The sequence below is a fragment of the Lissotriton vulgaris genome, chromosome 1_1, assembly GCF_964263255.1.
Source record: "Lissotriton vulgaris chromosome 1_1, aLisVul1.2, whole genome shotgun sequence".
NCBI lineage: Eukaryota > Metazoa > Chordata > Amphibia > Caudata > Salamandridae > Lissotriton > Lissotriton vulgaris.
In genome coordinates this window covers 1,036,916,132-1,036,930,258 of record NC_141685.1, presented here as the reverse complement: position 1 = coordinate 1,036,930,258, position 14,127 = coordinate 1,036,916,132, and the positions used below count along the sequence as shown (strand labels likewise).

The 14,127-nt window shown below is 44.8% G+C and overlaps 1 protein-coding gene across 1 annotated transcript in view; it reads right to left on the bottom strand.

Annotated features, from left to right (window-relative positions):
- The window catches only part of GCDH (glutaryl-CoA dehydrogenase), a 227,027-nt gene that overhangs the window by 45,914 nt on the left and 166,986 nt on the right, over positions 1-14,127 (bottom strand). The window contains exon 8 of the mRNA XM_086962197.1: positions 280-496. Coding sequence (XP_086818323.1) covers positions 280-496 — 217 coding nt within the window. The remainder of the gene's footprint in view (positions 1-279; positions 497-14,127) is intronic.

The window sequence follows — 14,127 nt, the reverse complement described above, 5'->3', positions numbered from 1 at the left end:
GACACCCTGCATCTCCACCTCAGGCAATCCGTGCTGCTGACCCAATTCAAGAAGAACCTTAAGACCTGGCTCTTAGAATGATCCTCCATCCAGTGCGACCAGCAGTCACCCACCCCTAGCGCCTTGAGTAGCAGCGCAATACAAGCCCCTGATTGATTGATTCATTAGAGAACGTTCAGATTTCTTAATAAATTCGATGTTAAATTGTGCAAGATGATCAATGCATATTTAAGAGTCAAAAGAGGTTTGGTTAGGCTGTTGTACAAAAGTTTAACATACGCCAAGCCCAACCACGTGGGGCAGCAGGTTTGCCTCTGGCACTTCTACATCTTCCATCAGTATCATGCCTGTGGCAGAAGCTCTCAGGGAGAACTTTCCCTCGATTTTGGGGGTAGAAAGCCCTTTCATTCCCTTTTCCAGGATGAATCCCCGCACTTTACCATCTTCACACACAGCCCACACTACACAGATATCCGCCATCGGAGAGTTGGTGATCCTGAAATAGATAAAGAGACAAAGAAGCAGCAGCTTACTGGTGCATCCCATGTTCAACATTTTATGTCAACAGTCGATGACAACAAGGTAGCTCGTAACACTGCATACCAAACTCCTCACTCCTTCCTACAGTGCAGTCTCACAGTTAAACACCATACACGCTGAGGTCCCCCACTTTACTCTACGCTGCATTTGATTTGTTAATTGTTTTCAGAAAAGTGGATATGTAAGGAGAAGATAGGGTGTAATGGCTAAGTTACCTACTTTGAATCCTGGGAACCGTAGCTCTTATCCCCAGTGAGCACGACTGTGCGATCCCTTGCAAATTTTTTATCTCCCTTATTCAGTTTCCACATAAAACAAGATTGACTGAGGAACCATGTATGAAGTTCCACACCAGGTCTTTATGGCACAGATGGCTTGCTGATGCAACTCTTTTATGCACGGGAAAAGGTACAGGGTTAGTCTAGCTACCCTCAAACGGGAAAGGGCAGCATGAAGTCCCAGACCTAGAGCTATATTACTTAGCGACACACCTTTAACATACCATTCATTGGTTTGATGATGATGATAATTGAGAGAAGTCCCTTCTAGCGTGCACGCATGATGGGCACGAATTGAGTGTGCTGCTGATGAAAGGCATACATGTCCCTGATTCAATGCCCCATGTAAGGCGGCTGCTATGCCGACTTTGGGAAAGGACAGTACGGTGGGTACTACAATGGGTGCCTAGCGCCCCAGACATGGATGTATGGGCCACATACTTCAATCCCCAGGTTCTTTGCAGCAAGGAAGGGAGCAGAAGGGGGGGCCTTTTGAACTGCATTGGCTATAAAGTGCTCTCAACATTCCTGCTGGGCAGGACACAAGAGACTGCATGGGTCCAAGAGACTCCAATCTCAAGAGTTCTTTACAGCAAGGAAGAAAGGAGGAGGTGGGCCCTTTGACCTGGATTGCGCTATAAAGCGCCTTTAACATCTCCGCTGGGTGGGATGCACCCAGTCCAATGGCAGGCCTATCTTCGCCTGTCATCGCCAAAAGAGGCCAGGTCACCCCCCCTTGGCACCTGCACTTGAGACTTGCGTGGACTGTCCGAAATGTTTGTTGTGAGAACTGAACACTTGAAACAAACTACAGCTGGAGGTTTTATTTGGAAGGTTGGTAGTCGCTGAATTGTATATGGAAATATTTTCCTTGGAGAAGTCTTAGATTTATTTGTATCTATCTAGACAACTCTAACTTGCTGTTTATCACTTTTACTAGGACCCAAAATTAAATCACTATTGTATGTACCACTGATTTATCATTCTTCAAAAGTCCTTAGTCTTGAGATGGGGGAAAAGAAAAGCTGCTGGGCTCCTGCAAGGGATAAATAAATTGAAAAAATCATCTAAAGTGGAACCGGTGAGCTGCACATTAGAGGTAACTGAGGTAATAATTGATGGAGTGGAGTCAATAAATAACTGTGTAAAAGATCTTTCAAAGCATCAGCCAAAAAAGAAAAAACGAAGGTAGCAGGAATATTTAAGCAAGAGGCTTTACCACCTATTCCCCCCACCAATTTAGTGAAGTCCGTAGACCTAGAGGGTTCCACAGTTGATTTATCCGCTTTGGCGGATAGGGACAGCCAACATGGGTCATTCCAAGAGCCTTATCCTTCTAGAAGTTAATGTCATCTGCTAGAATAGATTCACACCTTTACAATCAGTGGGTGGGCGCAATGAGGTAGCTAGCATGCAGGTTGTAAAAGAGAATTGTGAGAAGAGGGCAGATGGCAAGCCCCCTGAGAGCACAATGATAGTACTATTTATGGAACTAAAAGAGGAGATAGAAGATCTAAAAGTAATATTATCCTTATAGGTTGCCAATTGGATCAAGAAACTAAAACAGCCGTTGCCTTTGAAAGCGGCACCGAGCAGTCCATGACTTTTTTCTTACACAAAAAGCTGTCCAGCTTTGCATGCTACCTCAAAATCTCAAGCGGTAACAATCCAAGGAAGGCTCCCGCAGGGCAACCTACAAATGCTAATCAGTCAAAGGGCCTTAATCAGCATGCCAATTGCGACAATTACCCATCTACGACCATGCTGCCACAGGATTGCTTAGTAATGCAAAAAGGTAATTTAATGTTCGTAGGCACACAGTTCCACTCTATCATAATAGTCACACTGCCTCTCCTGCACAGAGTTCTTATGGCATGGCAACTGTCAGACCCACCTAGCATAGCAATTTTAATCATACTATTTCTAGACGGGTGTTTATGCCATTTTGTAATGTTAACAGTAAACCCGAGTTCTTAATCCATGTTCCCAAATTACCTCATTCAGCGAGGGAGGACAAAAGCTCACTAATTAGTACGTCTATTCAAGGGATCCAGGGCGTACGTCACTGTCACTCCATTATCCATTCTGATATTTTGAAAGCATTCTTTCATTCTACCTCAGGGAACAAGTATGACAATACAGAGCTACTTCTTGCTGAAGGGAACATAGTTGATGGCCTGGTGGGTCTTGAACTACGCCACGGTATTTCTAGTAGCATCCCAAACCAGTTTAAATACAGTCTTCTGACCCCGGAGGTCCGTTTAGTACCAAACAAAATAGTCCCTAGTATTCTGGGTCAAATACTAGAAGTGTGTGAGATTAGGTTTTTGGTGGAGTGGACTGGCTGAGCCAGCCCTGCATGGGTATAAATGTGTCCGAAACGAAGGAAATTGACAGTAGGGGGGCAATAAATAATTGTATCGAACATGACAGAGATGAAGGCCAAAGGTTCAATTGCATACAGGTTTCCAGTGGGACAAGCATTATGTTGCCTGGGGAGCATAATATCACCCAAACTTTGATGGCAACTGTCCCCAGTCAGATGAGTATCCTTTCTTGGTATATTGCAGGGCTTCTTCCAAAGATGGCTGACCTGGAATGGGGCGCCTTTAGAAGCAAATTTGACATTTGCTTATTTCAGGAAACCTGGTGTTTGACACCCTATTTTTGGCCAGGTTACATGAATTATAGTTTAAATGCACAAAGAAAGGGGATGGGTTGGCTTTTCAGGGGCCTTATTATATGGATTGAAATCTCTTTAAATTGTAAAGTTAACATGTTAAACGTTTCTTCATCAGACATATTGGGCTTCAAATTAACCTCTGGCACAGGGCAGCAACTGTGTCATCTTTAATGTTTACAGTCGTACTTCCAGAGAGAACAATGGCTCTAAAACTCTAAGACAGCTTGCATTTTTGATTGAACTAATTGATGAAAGTCCCCCTCTTATAATTGCTGGTGACTTCAATACAGCTTTTGAACTATTGGTCATCACTGGCTTCTCTAATATAGAATTTTAAGAAGTGCTGTGGGCTATACCTGATTCACAGCTAGCACCCATTAAGAGATGGACATCAATGGCTATTCAACTGCAATGAACTTACTTTATCTCTAGGGTTTAGGGCCTACAATGAGCATACACATTCTGACAGGATTGGAAAGGAAAATGCTACTTATCGGTATGCATCTGTTCTTGGCATGTAGAGCTGCAGAGTTACACACTATGCATAGATGGCCACCTAGTGTTGGGCCCGGATGTTTGCAGTTTGTTTTGTTATAGAAAAGTCTTTGGAAGTCACGGGATAGGTGACTCCTCCTTTGGATGATACTGCGCATGGGCATAAGCTCCATCCCCAGATTGTTTTTCGCCATTAGGGAAGTGATGCAGCTGTACAAGAGGTAGTGATGTCCATGTGATTTGTATCTAATTAAGATAATACTGAACAGATAAGGGTAGCCGGGGAGGCGGATGGGTGTGTGTAACTCTGCAGCTCTACATGCCAAGAACAGATGCATACTGGTAAGTAGCATTTTCAGTTCGAAGCATATGAGCTGCCGATTACATACTATGCATAGATTGTATAGCAGTACCCACACCTAGCAGCGACCACCAGTATCTGTTGCAGTTGTTTTTAGTACAGCCTGGCCCACAGTGGCTTGTTGTTTATTTTGCACATCTACACAGTAATGTTTTGTGAATGTGTGTGGTGTAAGCCATGTAGCTGCTTTGCATATATCATCTAGGGGAATGTTCCCTAAGACTGCCATTGAAGCCCCTATTTTCCTTGTAGAATGGGCTTTTGGAGGAATTGTTAATGTACGTTTGGCTTTGTGGTAACATATGTGTATGCATTTAACAATCCACCTAGCGATCCCTGATTTTGATATGGGGTTGCCTTTAAGTGGCGGTGAAAAAGACACAAAAGGCTGTTTTGTTTTACGAAAAGTTTGTGTCTTTTTGATATAGTTATAATCCAAAGAGAGGGGCTTGTTGTTACCCAAAGGGAAATCGAGCACCAATATACTATCAAGTAAGGAAAAGTATTTTCCCTATGGGAGATCAAGTTATCTCGGATCCAAACGGAATTCAGAGACCTATCTCACTCAGTCTGCATCATTCACTCAACTCTCAATCTTTGGCTCGGGGAACACTCACCAGAAGGAAAAAACAATATTTATGTAAAAATATACAATTTATTTCAATAAAAAACATATGAATTCTTATGTAATTCTAATTAAAAACACATACATTGTACAATAAAAACCACCTAGTGTGTAAATGGAGAAAGTATGGGAAAAGACACTAGTATTTGTCTTAGTCTTGTCACTTCGGAACCCCTGTTTGACAACACTGGGAGGAATTGTCTTTCCTTATAACTAAAATGTTTGTTGGCAACTCCGAATTTGACTCTTTATAAATGCGTCGACGCGTTTCGGAAGCCTTGAGTGATTATGGCCCCCTTCTTCAGGACAGTATCTATGATTTTCTCCACAAACTGTATATCACATAATGCACAAATAAAACATAGCTTTTAGCCCACAGTTTGCACATTTTGACTTTACATATTATTATTACTATTCCAATGCCATTACAATAAAGTTTAGTCTAAACTGTAAGGCCTATACACCATATTGATACAGTTCCATAAATTACTGCTGGGACTTTTATTTTCTAAAAAGGCTATCAGATTATCCAAGCCTAATGTACAATAAACACAACCGAACCTATTTCAAAACAATAATTCATCATTAATTTCTAGAGCATGATTCACGTAACTCATGGCATTCTATATGTCACCTTTTATCATCACTAGGGTGTTTATTTCACCTGTATATATATTACAAACTGTAGCTCTTCTTGGCTTTCCTATAGTTCAATTCATACAGTTTACATAATTTGTCAACTGTGTCCCATGTGCCCAATCTATAATTCATGGACTGTATGGTCATTATTTTTATACATCCCCTTGTTTTTTACACATATGGTTATACACCTCTTCTGTCTAGTTAGTGCTACCCCAGCCTTTCTGACACTCTTTCACACCATTCATGCACCATGTGTTCACATTCACTTGTTACTCACCTATGCAGTTGCATACAGTCCATGAATTACAGATTGGGCACATGGGACACAGTTGACAAATTATGTAAACTGTATGAATTGAACTATAGGAAAGCCAAGAAGAGCTACAGTTTGTAATATATATACAGGTGAAATAAACACCCTAGTGATGATACAGCATGGTGTACCACCGTTGTCTGGCCCAAGTTGGAGCGACTAGAATGAGCGTCAGGGAATGTTGTTGTAGTTTGCGTACCACTAACGGAAGTAGTGGGAGAGGAGGAAAAGTGTACGCAAATAGTTTTGGCCAGTTCATCCATACTGCATTGCCTTTGGACAATGGGTGTGGGTATCTGGCGGCAAAGTTTGGGCATTTTGCCTTTTCGTGGGTGGCAAAGAGGTCTATCTGAGGTTGTCCCCACATTTGAAAGAACGGATGAAGAACTTGCGGATGAAGTTCCCACTCGTGAATCTGCTGTGTTTGTCGACTTAGCAGATCTGCCATAGTGTTTTGTACTCCTGGGACGTGTTGGGCTAAGAGGAAGATTTTTTGTGGTATAGCCCATCTCCATATCAGCTGTGCTAACTGAGAGAGCTGCAGAGAGTGTGTTCCCTCTTGTTTGTTTATGTAGTACATAGCTGTCATATTGTCTGTGCGGACTAAGACAGCTATGCCTGACACTTGAATTTGAAATGCTTTTAGGGCTAGAAACACAGCTAGCAACTCCAAATGGTTGATGTGGAGTAACTTCTGTTGCGGTGTCCACCTGCCTTGCATGGTGTGATGCAGTAGGTGAGCTACCCAGCTGGAGAGCGATGCGTCCGCTGTCATGACTATTTGAGGAACTGGCTCTAGAAACTGTCGCCCTTTGGAAAGGTTTTTGGTGTTCCACCATTGCAGAGAACGATGAGTCCGACCGTCTACCAACACTAGGTCTGTTAGTTGACCTTGAGCCTGGTTCCATTGGCGTGCTAGGCATTCTTGAAGTGGACGCATTTGCAGTCTTGCGTGAGGTACTACAAATATGCAAGATGCCATCATTCCTATGAGCTGCATGAACACTCGAGCTGGTAGCGAGTGTTGCGGTTTGAATATTGTTAGGAGAGTTTGTACGCTTGTTATACTGGCTGGAGAGGGATACGCTAGTTGTTACATTCTGTGTCTTCTCTATCATTTATTTATTTATTTCTGCTTGTATGACATCAGCCTGTTCTTCTGATGTCTGCTCTACACACCATGTTATGATTCCAACAAGACCTGGAATTCTAGAAGGTGTAGAGGCAGAGAGGCAGTTTTACATTGTATCTGTAGCTGTGTACTTGCTGATGCTGTGCTGGACATTAAATCTTCTTTTCAACAATACTTGATTCCTGTATGATTTCAACACTAGTGTTAGTTGGGTGCTTATTGTAGCGCCGAGATACTGTTGTATGTGCGAGGATTGCAGATGCGATTTGGTGTGATTTACTGTGGATCCCAAGTCGTGAAGCAGTTGAATAGTGGAGTGAGTGTGTTGTACACACTGGCTGTATGAGCTGGCTTTTATGAGCCAGTCGTCTAGATATGGGAAGACATGAATATCTTGTCTTCTTAAGTGTGCTGCTACTACTGCTAGGCATTTGGTAAACACCCTTGGCGCTGTTGTGACTCCGAATGGGAGCCCTTTGAACTGGTAATGCTGCCCGTCTAGGACAAATCTGAGATATTTTCTGTGCTCTGTGTGGACGGGAATATGGAAGTAGGCGTCCTTGAGATCTAGAGTGGCAATGAAGTCGTTTAGTACCAGAAGTGGAAGGACTTGTTGGAGTGTGACCATATGAAAATGGTCCGACTGTATGTAAATGTTTAAAGATCTGAGTTCTAGGATGGGTCTGAGATCCGTCCTTCTTTTTTTTTTTTTTTTTTTGGAAACCTTTATTGTGCAACAGCAGCATACAGGTACGGGCCTACAACCATTCTGGCCGGCCTCAAAATCAGTTTGTAGCACAAAAAGCAACCATAGAACAGCTCAGCAGTCCCTAAAGATGAAAAGCAGCAAATATTCGAAATATCACATATGGGAAAAGCAACCGCCGAGTACAGGATAAATTAGGTTAATTTTTAAATTATAAAATAAGAAGGATCAGACGCCATTCAATCCGCCGAAAGCACATAGTGGGCAATGAACACAGCAGGTTATCAACGAAGCGAATAGTCACAATCGGAAGAGCGGCACAAAAATACGCTTAGCAGGATAAAAAGCATATTTTCACAGTACATACTGGTCATTACCCACCCCATAAACGTGGAACATCCTAACTAATGTTAGCGATAACACTAACAACAGAAACGATAGGCAACGCTACACCTAGCCACCATACTGACCCAAAAGAAGGAAGAAAAAGAGAAAAGAACCAAGAAAAGAGAAGAGAAAAAATAAGGCCCATAGAAACTAAGACAAAACAAAAAAAGAACCCCACCCTGCACGCATGCAGAGGCTACGGCCTACCCCCCCCTAGCAGTGTGCCTGTCGCCCGAAAAACAGGAGCCCGAAATTTAGGTACAGAAAAAAGAAAAGGAAAAAGAAAAAAGTTATATAATTCCGGAGGAGGGCCACCCCAACAGGCTCCCGGTCTCCCCTTCCACGAATGTAATCTCCACCCCAAAAGCAACAGTCAACAGCAGCAATCACTTAATGCAATAAAAATGGGGGTGAATCATCACGTAGTGCGCTATTAGGTGTATCTTAAGAACTCGCCAACCCGCTTCCCCGCCAGCCACACAGACATCAAACATTAAAGAGAACCACTTAGCCCTGGCCCGTTCTTGTAAGTCCCCCATGGCACGCCCGCAGAGGAGATCCCGTCTCAGCAGACACGTGAAGACAAAATGTCCACGCACGGCAGAGGCGCAACTTGCTAATACAAAATGGACGTCGCCGACCACCGACAGAGTCTCCTTCACTTAAGACCATCACTCCCAGTTCCGATCCAGGAAACGCATTCCATAGCAGAAGTACAGGGGCGAGGAAAAAGGAAGCAGTCATAGGAGGCAACAGTAGCTGAACCAGTGTCCGAGTCATCAGCGACGCTACAGTGAACGAGGCCACCATCCAATGCTGGGAAAGGCATCCTTCAGCACAATAGAGACATGTGGGCATTCTGCCACAGGCACCAACACTGTCCGGGATCATCCGTTCCCCTCCGCGTCCATGTGTAAACACAGTACCCTCCTCAAAGATAGGCGGGGGCAATTCCTCGCGTACCTGGGGGCTATCCGGATGCAGTCGCCCCAGTGTAAGCGCAATATCATCCAGCTTTCCACCAAGCGCTCGGGAGCCATCCCTCCAAGCGGACTGTAAGTCACCCAGAGCAGCAAGAATATCACTGCGAGACGGCATAGGCTGTATCTCCCACATCACAGAACTACTCGGTGATTCGCACTCGCCCTCACGCAGCACTTCAGTAGGCAGGGTATTGTACTCCTTCTGATTCAGGCATCCATCAGGCGTTTCCAACTGGTCGGGAGAACGAAGGCAGGGCAGGGACGAGTCCGGCTCAGGCAGACCACAGCTGGAATCCCGGGGCCTTCCAAAGTATAAGCCTGATAAGCAATCTACGGTTATGGCCATCCCCTCTCCGACTCAGCACCAGTCACAAATTCGGGAGCGGCCCGCGAAAACCGGGCAGGATCAAAGACAAAGCTGACAGGCTCACCTTCCGCACTCCGCAATTAGTAGTAGTTCCACCGAGCCTCCATGTCTAGAATGCACTCCAGCCGCGTCGTGTGACAACCAGGGCACCTTCAGAAAATTCCTCTCTGGGGTTGCTGCGTCCCGGTGGGCCGACTCCGCCCAGGTCTAGCTGGCCGGCCATGTTTACCAGTCGAGGTCTCGGCTCAGGGTAGTTTAAGGCCACCAGTTGACTTCGTGAATATCTCCGTCTGTAGGGCCGGTAGAGACGTCGGGATCGCGCAAGCGATATCTGCGCGCATTCACCGTCGCCCCGCTGCCATGCAGTACCAGGATCTTGTGCAGGATTTCCTTGCGGGGCTCGGAGGCTTACGGAGCCGGGAGCCTACACTTCCATGCCGATCGCCATCTTGGCTCCTCCCTCCGTCCTTCTTTTGTATTAGGAAATATAGGGAGTATACTCCTTTATTTTTCTGGTGCTCTGGAACTATTTCTATTGCATTTTTCTGCAGGAGGGATATTACCTCCTGTCTGCGAAGTGTTAAATGTTCTTGTGACATTGGACGTTGCTTGGGTGGTATGTTTGGGGGGGTGGATGTTAGTTCTAGACAGTAACCTGACTAAATTATTTGGAGCACCCACCTGTCTGATGTTCTCCCAAGCTGGCAGGTATTGTTGAAGTCTTCCCCCGACAGGAGTGGAATGGGACGGGGAAGGGGAAGGGAGTCATTGGGCAGGGGTAGAGGCAGAGTGGGAGTTGTTAATTTTACCTCTGCCTTTGTTATTGTTACCTCTTTAACCACCCCTTTGGTAGTCCTTGCTGAAAGTGGACTGTGTAGGGGCTTTGTACGAGGTAGAATCTGTGTCTGAAGAGTATCCCCTGGTGGCACCTCGATAGGATGAGCGACGAAAGGAACGTCTGGGAGCCTGCAATTGCAGGGCTCCCATAGATTTGGCGGTATCTTTATCCTTTTTCATTTTTTCAAGTGATACATCTACGTTAGGTGCGAATAGGTGTTGCTCATCAAAGGGTTGATTAAGAATGGCACTTTGTACTTCAGGTTTGAACCCTGATATGCGTAGCCAGGCATGTCTACGTAATAAGACGCTGGTGTTAACTGCCCTAGAGGCAGTATCTGCTGCATCCAGTGCACACTGGATAGAGGTGTTTGTAATGTTTTTCCCCTCTTGGATAAGCTCATTTGCTCTATCCTTGTACTTATCAGGGAGGTGCCTCATTAATGATTCTAATTCGTCATAATGTGCCCTGTCATATCTGGCTAATAATGCCTGTGTATTGGCAATACGCCACATGTTTGCTGCTTGAGACGTTTTTCTTTTCCCTGATGCATCAAGTAGCTTAGACTCTTTATCTGGTGGCAGAGCTTCACCTGATGTTTGTGAGTTTGCTCTCTTGCGTGCATTGGAAACTACAAGTGAGTCTAGTGGTACTGGACCTTTAATATATGCTGGGTCTGAGGGAGCAGCTTTATATTTTTCCTCTATGCGAGGGTTAATGAACCGAGTTCTGACTGGGTCTTTTGAAGACTTCAGGAGCATGCCTAATCACTCCTTTAAGCATTGGTAAAATGGATGAGAACCGTTGTCCATTAAGAAGTCTTCATCTACAGGGTCTGTATGCATGTCTACCCCATGATATTGCGCAGCCCTGTGAATCAATTGATTGAAACCCATAGTGTCTTCTGGTGTGGAAGGCCTTGAGGGGTATATGTCATCCTGAGGGACATTTGGGACATCTGGGGTGTTATAATCATTCCACGGGTCAGGTGATCTTGTAGGAGTAGCTGGATCAGGTATGTTACCCCCATATCATCAGAGCTATCATCCCTGTTGTCATCGTCTGGTATGATAGAGGATGCTGGAAAATGTTGTGGTATGGGAGGATGTGGTGATGATACAGGTGAAAGAGAAGGGGAAGGCAGTCTTAAGGGAGAGGTAGCCATGTCCTTCTTCTTTGAATGCGGAGCAGGAGCTGGTGTGTCCAGTGGTCGCTTTTTTTAAGCCAAAATTAGCTGTCCAGTGATTGGATCTTTAGCTATAGTCTTCTGAGCAGGGTCTGGATAAAGTAAGTCCTTTGCAGGAGGCCGATCTTTTGGTGCGGAGGAAGGTTTCGGCACCGGAGTGGTTTGTTTTGGTTTTTTGGCAATGTCTTTAACCGGAGTAGCAGGAGTCTTTTTCGGATCCGAAGCTTTTTTCGGCTCCGAGGATTTTTTCAGCTCCGGTACATTTTTTGGATCCGATGTTTTTTTTCGGTTCTGGTGGTTTTTTCGAATCCGAAGCGGGTTTGCTTGGTTCCGACCTGGGTTTCGGTGCTGAAGGAGTAGTAGTAAGTTTTGGCGCCGATGGTCTGGGTGTCGGGGTAGCCGGTGAAGTTGTCTTTTTCGGTGCTGGTAAGTGTGCGCCGGCACCGTGCGAAGGCCGACTCGAGGCCGAGTCGCCTGAAGGCTTAATTAGCTTCTTAGCCGGGCCCAAAGGTGGGGCAGTAGAAGCAGTGTGTCTGTGTGCACCCGAGGGCGAGGGTGTGACCGGGGCCTTCTTTGGGTGTGTCGAGGAGGGGTCGACGGTCTTACTTACGACCCGCTGTCCTGGAGTGATGTCCTCGACTTCGGAGTCTTCTGCCTCGGAATTGCTGACAACATCGTGTTGTTCTGGAACGTTGACGCCTTCTTCAAAGATGTCGTCCGGAATCGAAGCTGAAGATCGAGCCATTGTTCTCCTCGCTCTTAGGTCCCGGATAGTCTTTTTGGAGTGGAAAGAGGCACAAGGGTAACAGTCTTCGGCCTCGTGCTCCGGTGAGAGGCAAAGGTTACACACTTCATGAAGGTCGGTGTGGGGAAACTTCGAACCACATTGAGGACACTTTTTAAATGGCGTCCTTTCCATGAGCTGGTCGAGGCCTAGTTAAGGCCTAAAGGCCGTCGACGACGACCGGAATCGAAGTTTTGGGTGTTGAAGAGTAGCGTCGACTGGAAAAGCATTCCAAACTTAATTTCTGTAAATTGGTGAGGATTGCGCGCCGAAATAAATCGGTTCCAACACGGAGCGCTGGAAACACATCCGAGCCCGGTGGCGGAAAAAAACAATCTGGGGATGGAGCCGATGCCCATGCGCAGTATCATACAAAGGAGGAGTCACCTATCCTGTGACTTCCAAAAACTTTTATACAAAAAAACAAACTGCAAACATCCGGGCCCAACACTAGGTGGCCATCTATGCATAGTGTGTAATCTGCTTAAACCATTCCAGTAGAATCAATTATATCCTATTAGACCTCAGGCTTTTTATGGTAATTGTAAAACACAATGATAGCGACCATAATGCTCCCCATCTGACTGTCTTGTTTACCTCTATGTCGGGACTTAAGGAAAACCAGCGGTATTAGAGTTCACTGTCTAAAACAACAGGTGTTGGAGCTCTCTAATGCAGCAACCCGATATGTTAGCCAATATATATATAAGGAAGTGGCCGATAGTTTAGATTCCATGGTACATACACTTGATAACTCCATCAATGTTGTTCAAGCACATGTTGATCTATTGAAACAACTGGGAAACATTTTCAGTAGAGAAATAAGACCGGCTCACCATAACTCAAAGACTAGTTTTTGGTCCTATGAGGATTGTAATGTGGCAAAGGGGGACCTAAAGACTGCAACCCACTCGAAAAACAGTGATAGTATAAAAGCTGCGACAAACAAATACAAGAAGGTCCTAGGTAGAGTTAAAAGAGAGTGGAATGATAACAGGTGGTTCACCCTTACCATTGCACCAAATGCTAAAGACGCCAGGTTATTTTGACACATAGATGCCCATGGTAGCTGTCATGATCACACCACTGTGGATTATTTCAATCAGCAGAAAACCTAGGTTGACCATTTTACCAACTTGTATTCTAATATCAATGATCAACGCAATACAGACCTTAGTTTGTAATTCTATACTGACAGGAACCAAGTTACCAGCTACTTGAGCAAGAGCTGAAATAATCCCAGTTTTTAAAAGGGGTTCAAGGGAATGTCGGAGTAATTATCGGCCCATAAACGTTATCGCTAGTAGACAAAAAATCTTCTATTGACAGATTCTCTAGAAGCTACATGATTGAATTCAGGAGAATAATATCCGATCTCATCACCAAGCTGGCTTCAAAAAAAGGTTTGCCATTGTGGATCAGGTTTTAACATTTTTAGATTTTCCCTAATATATTGTAAAATGATTTTATTGGAGAATGGTCATTCATGTCGCCTTTTTCGATGTCAAGTCAGTTTTTGACCTGGTACCTCGCCCCAATTTTTGGCCTATCCTCAAGTCAATGGGTCCAAGAAAATCTGTTGCCCATTTTGATAACACCGCCTGAAGAGACATAGGCACAAGAGAGGCGGTGACACCTGAGCGAGCTACACGTGGGCTTCCCCATTTTGAAGGGGGTAAGCCAAGGTGGTGTACTTGCCCTAACATTGTTTAGGCTCTATATAAATGGAGTAGTGGATTATTTAAGTGATTGTTGTAATAACGTATCAAAATTATATAAATCCTTGGTTTCAACACTTTTGTTCGCA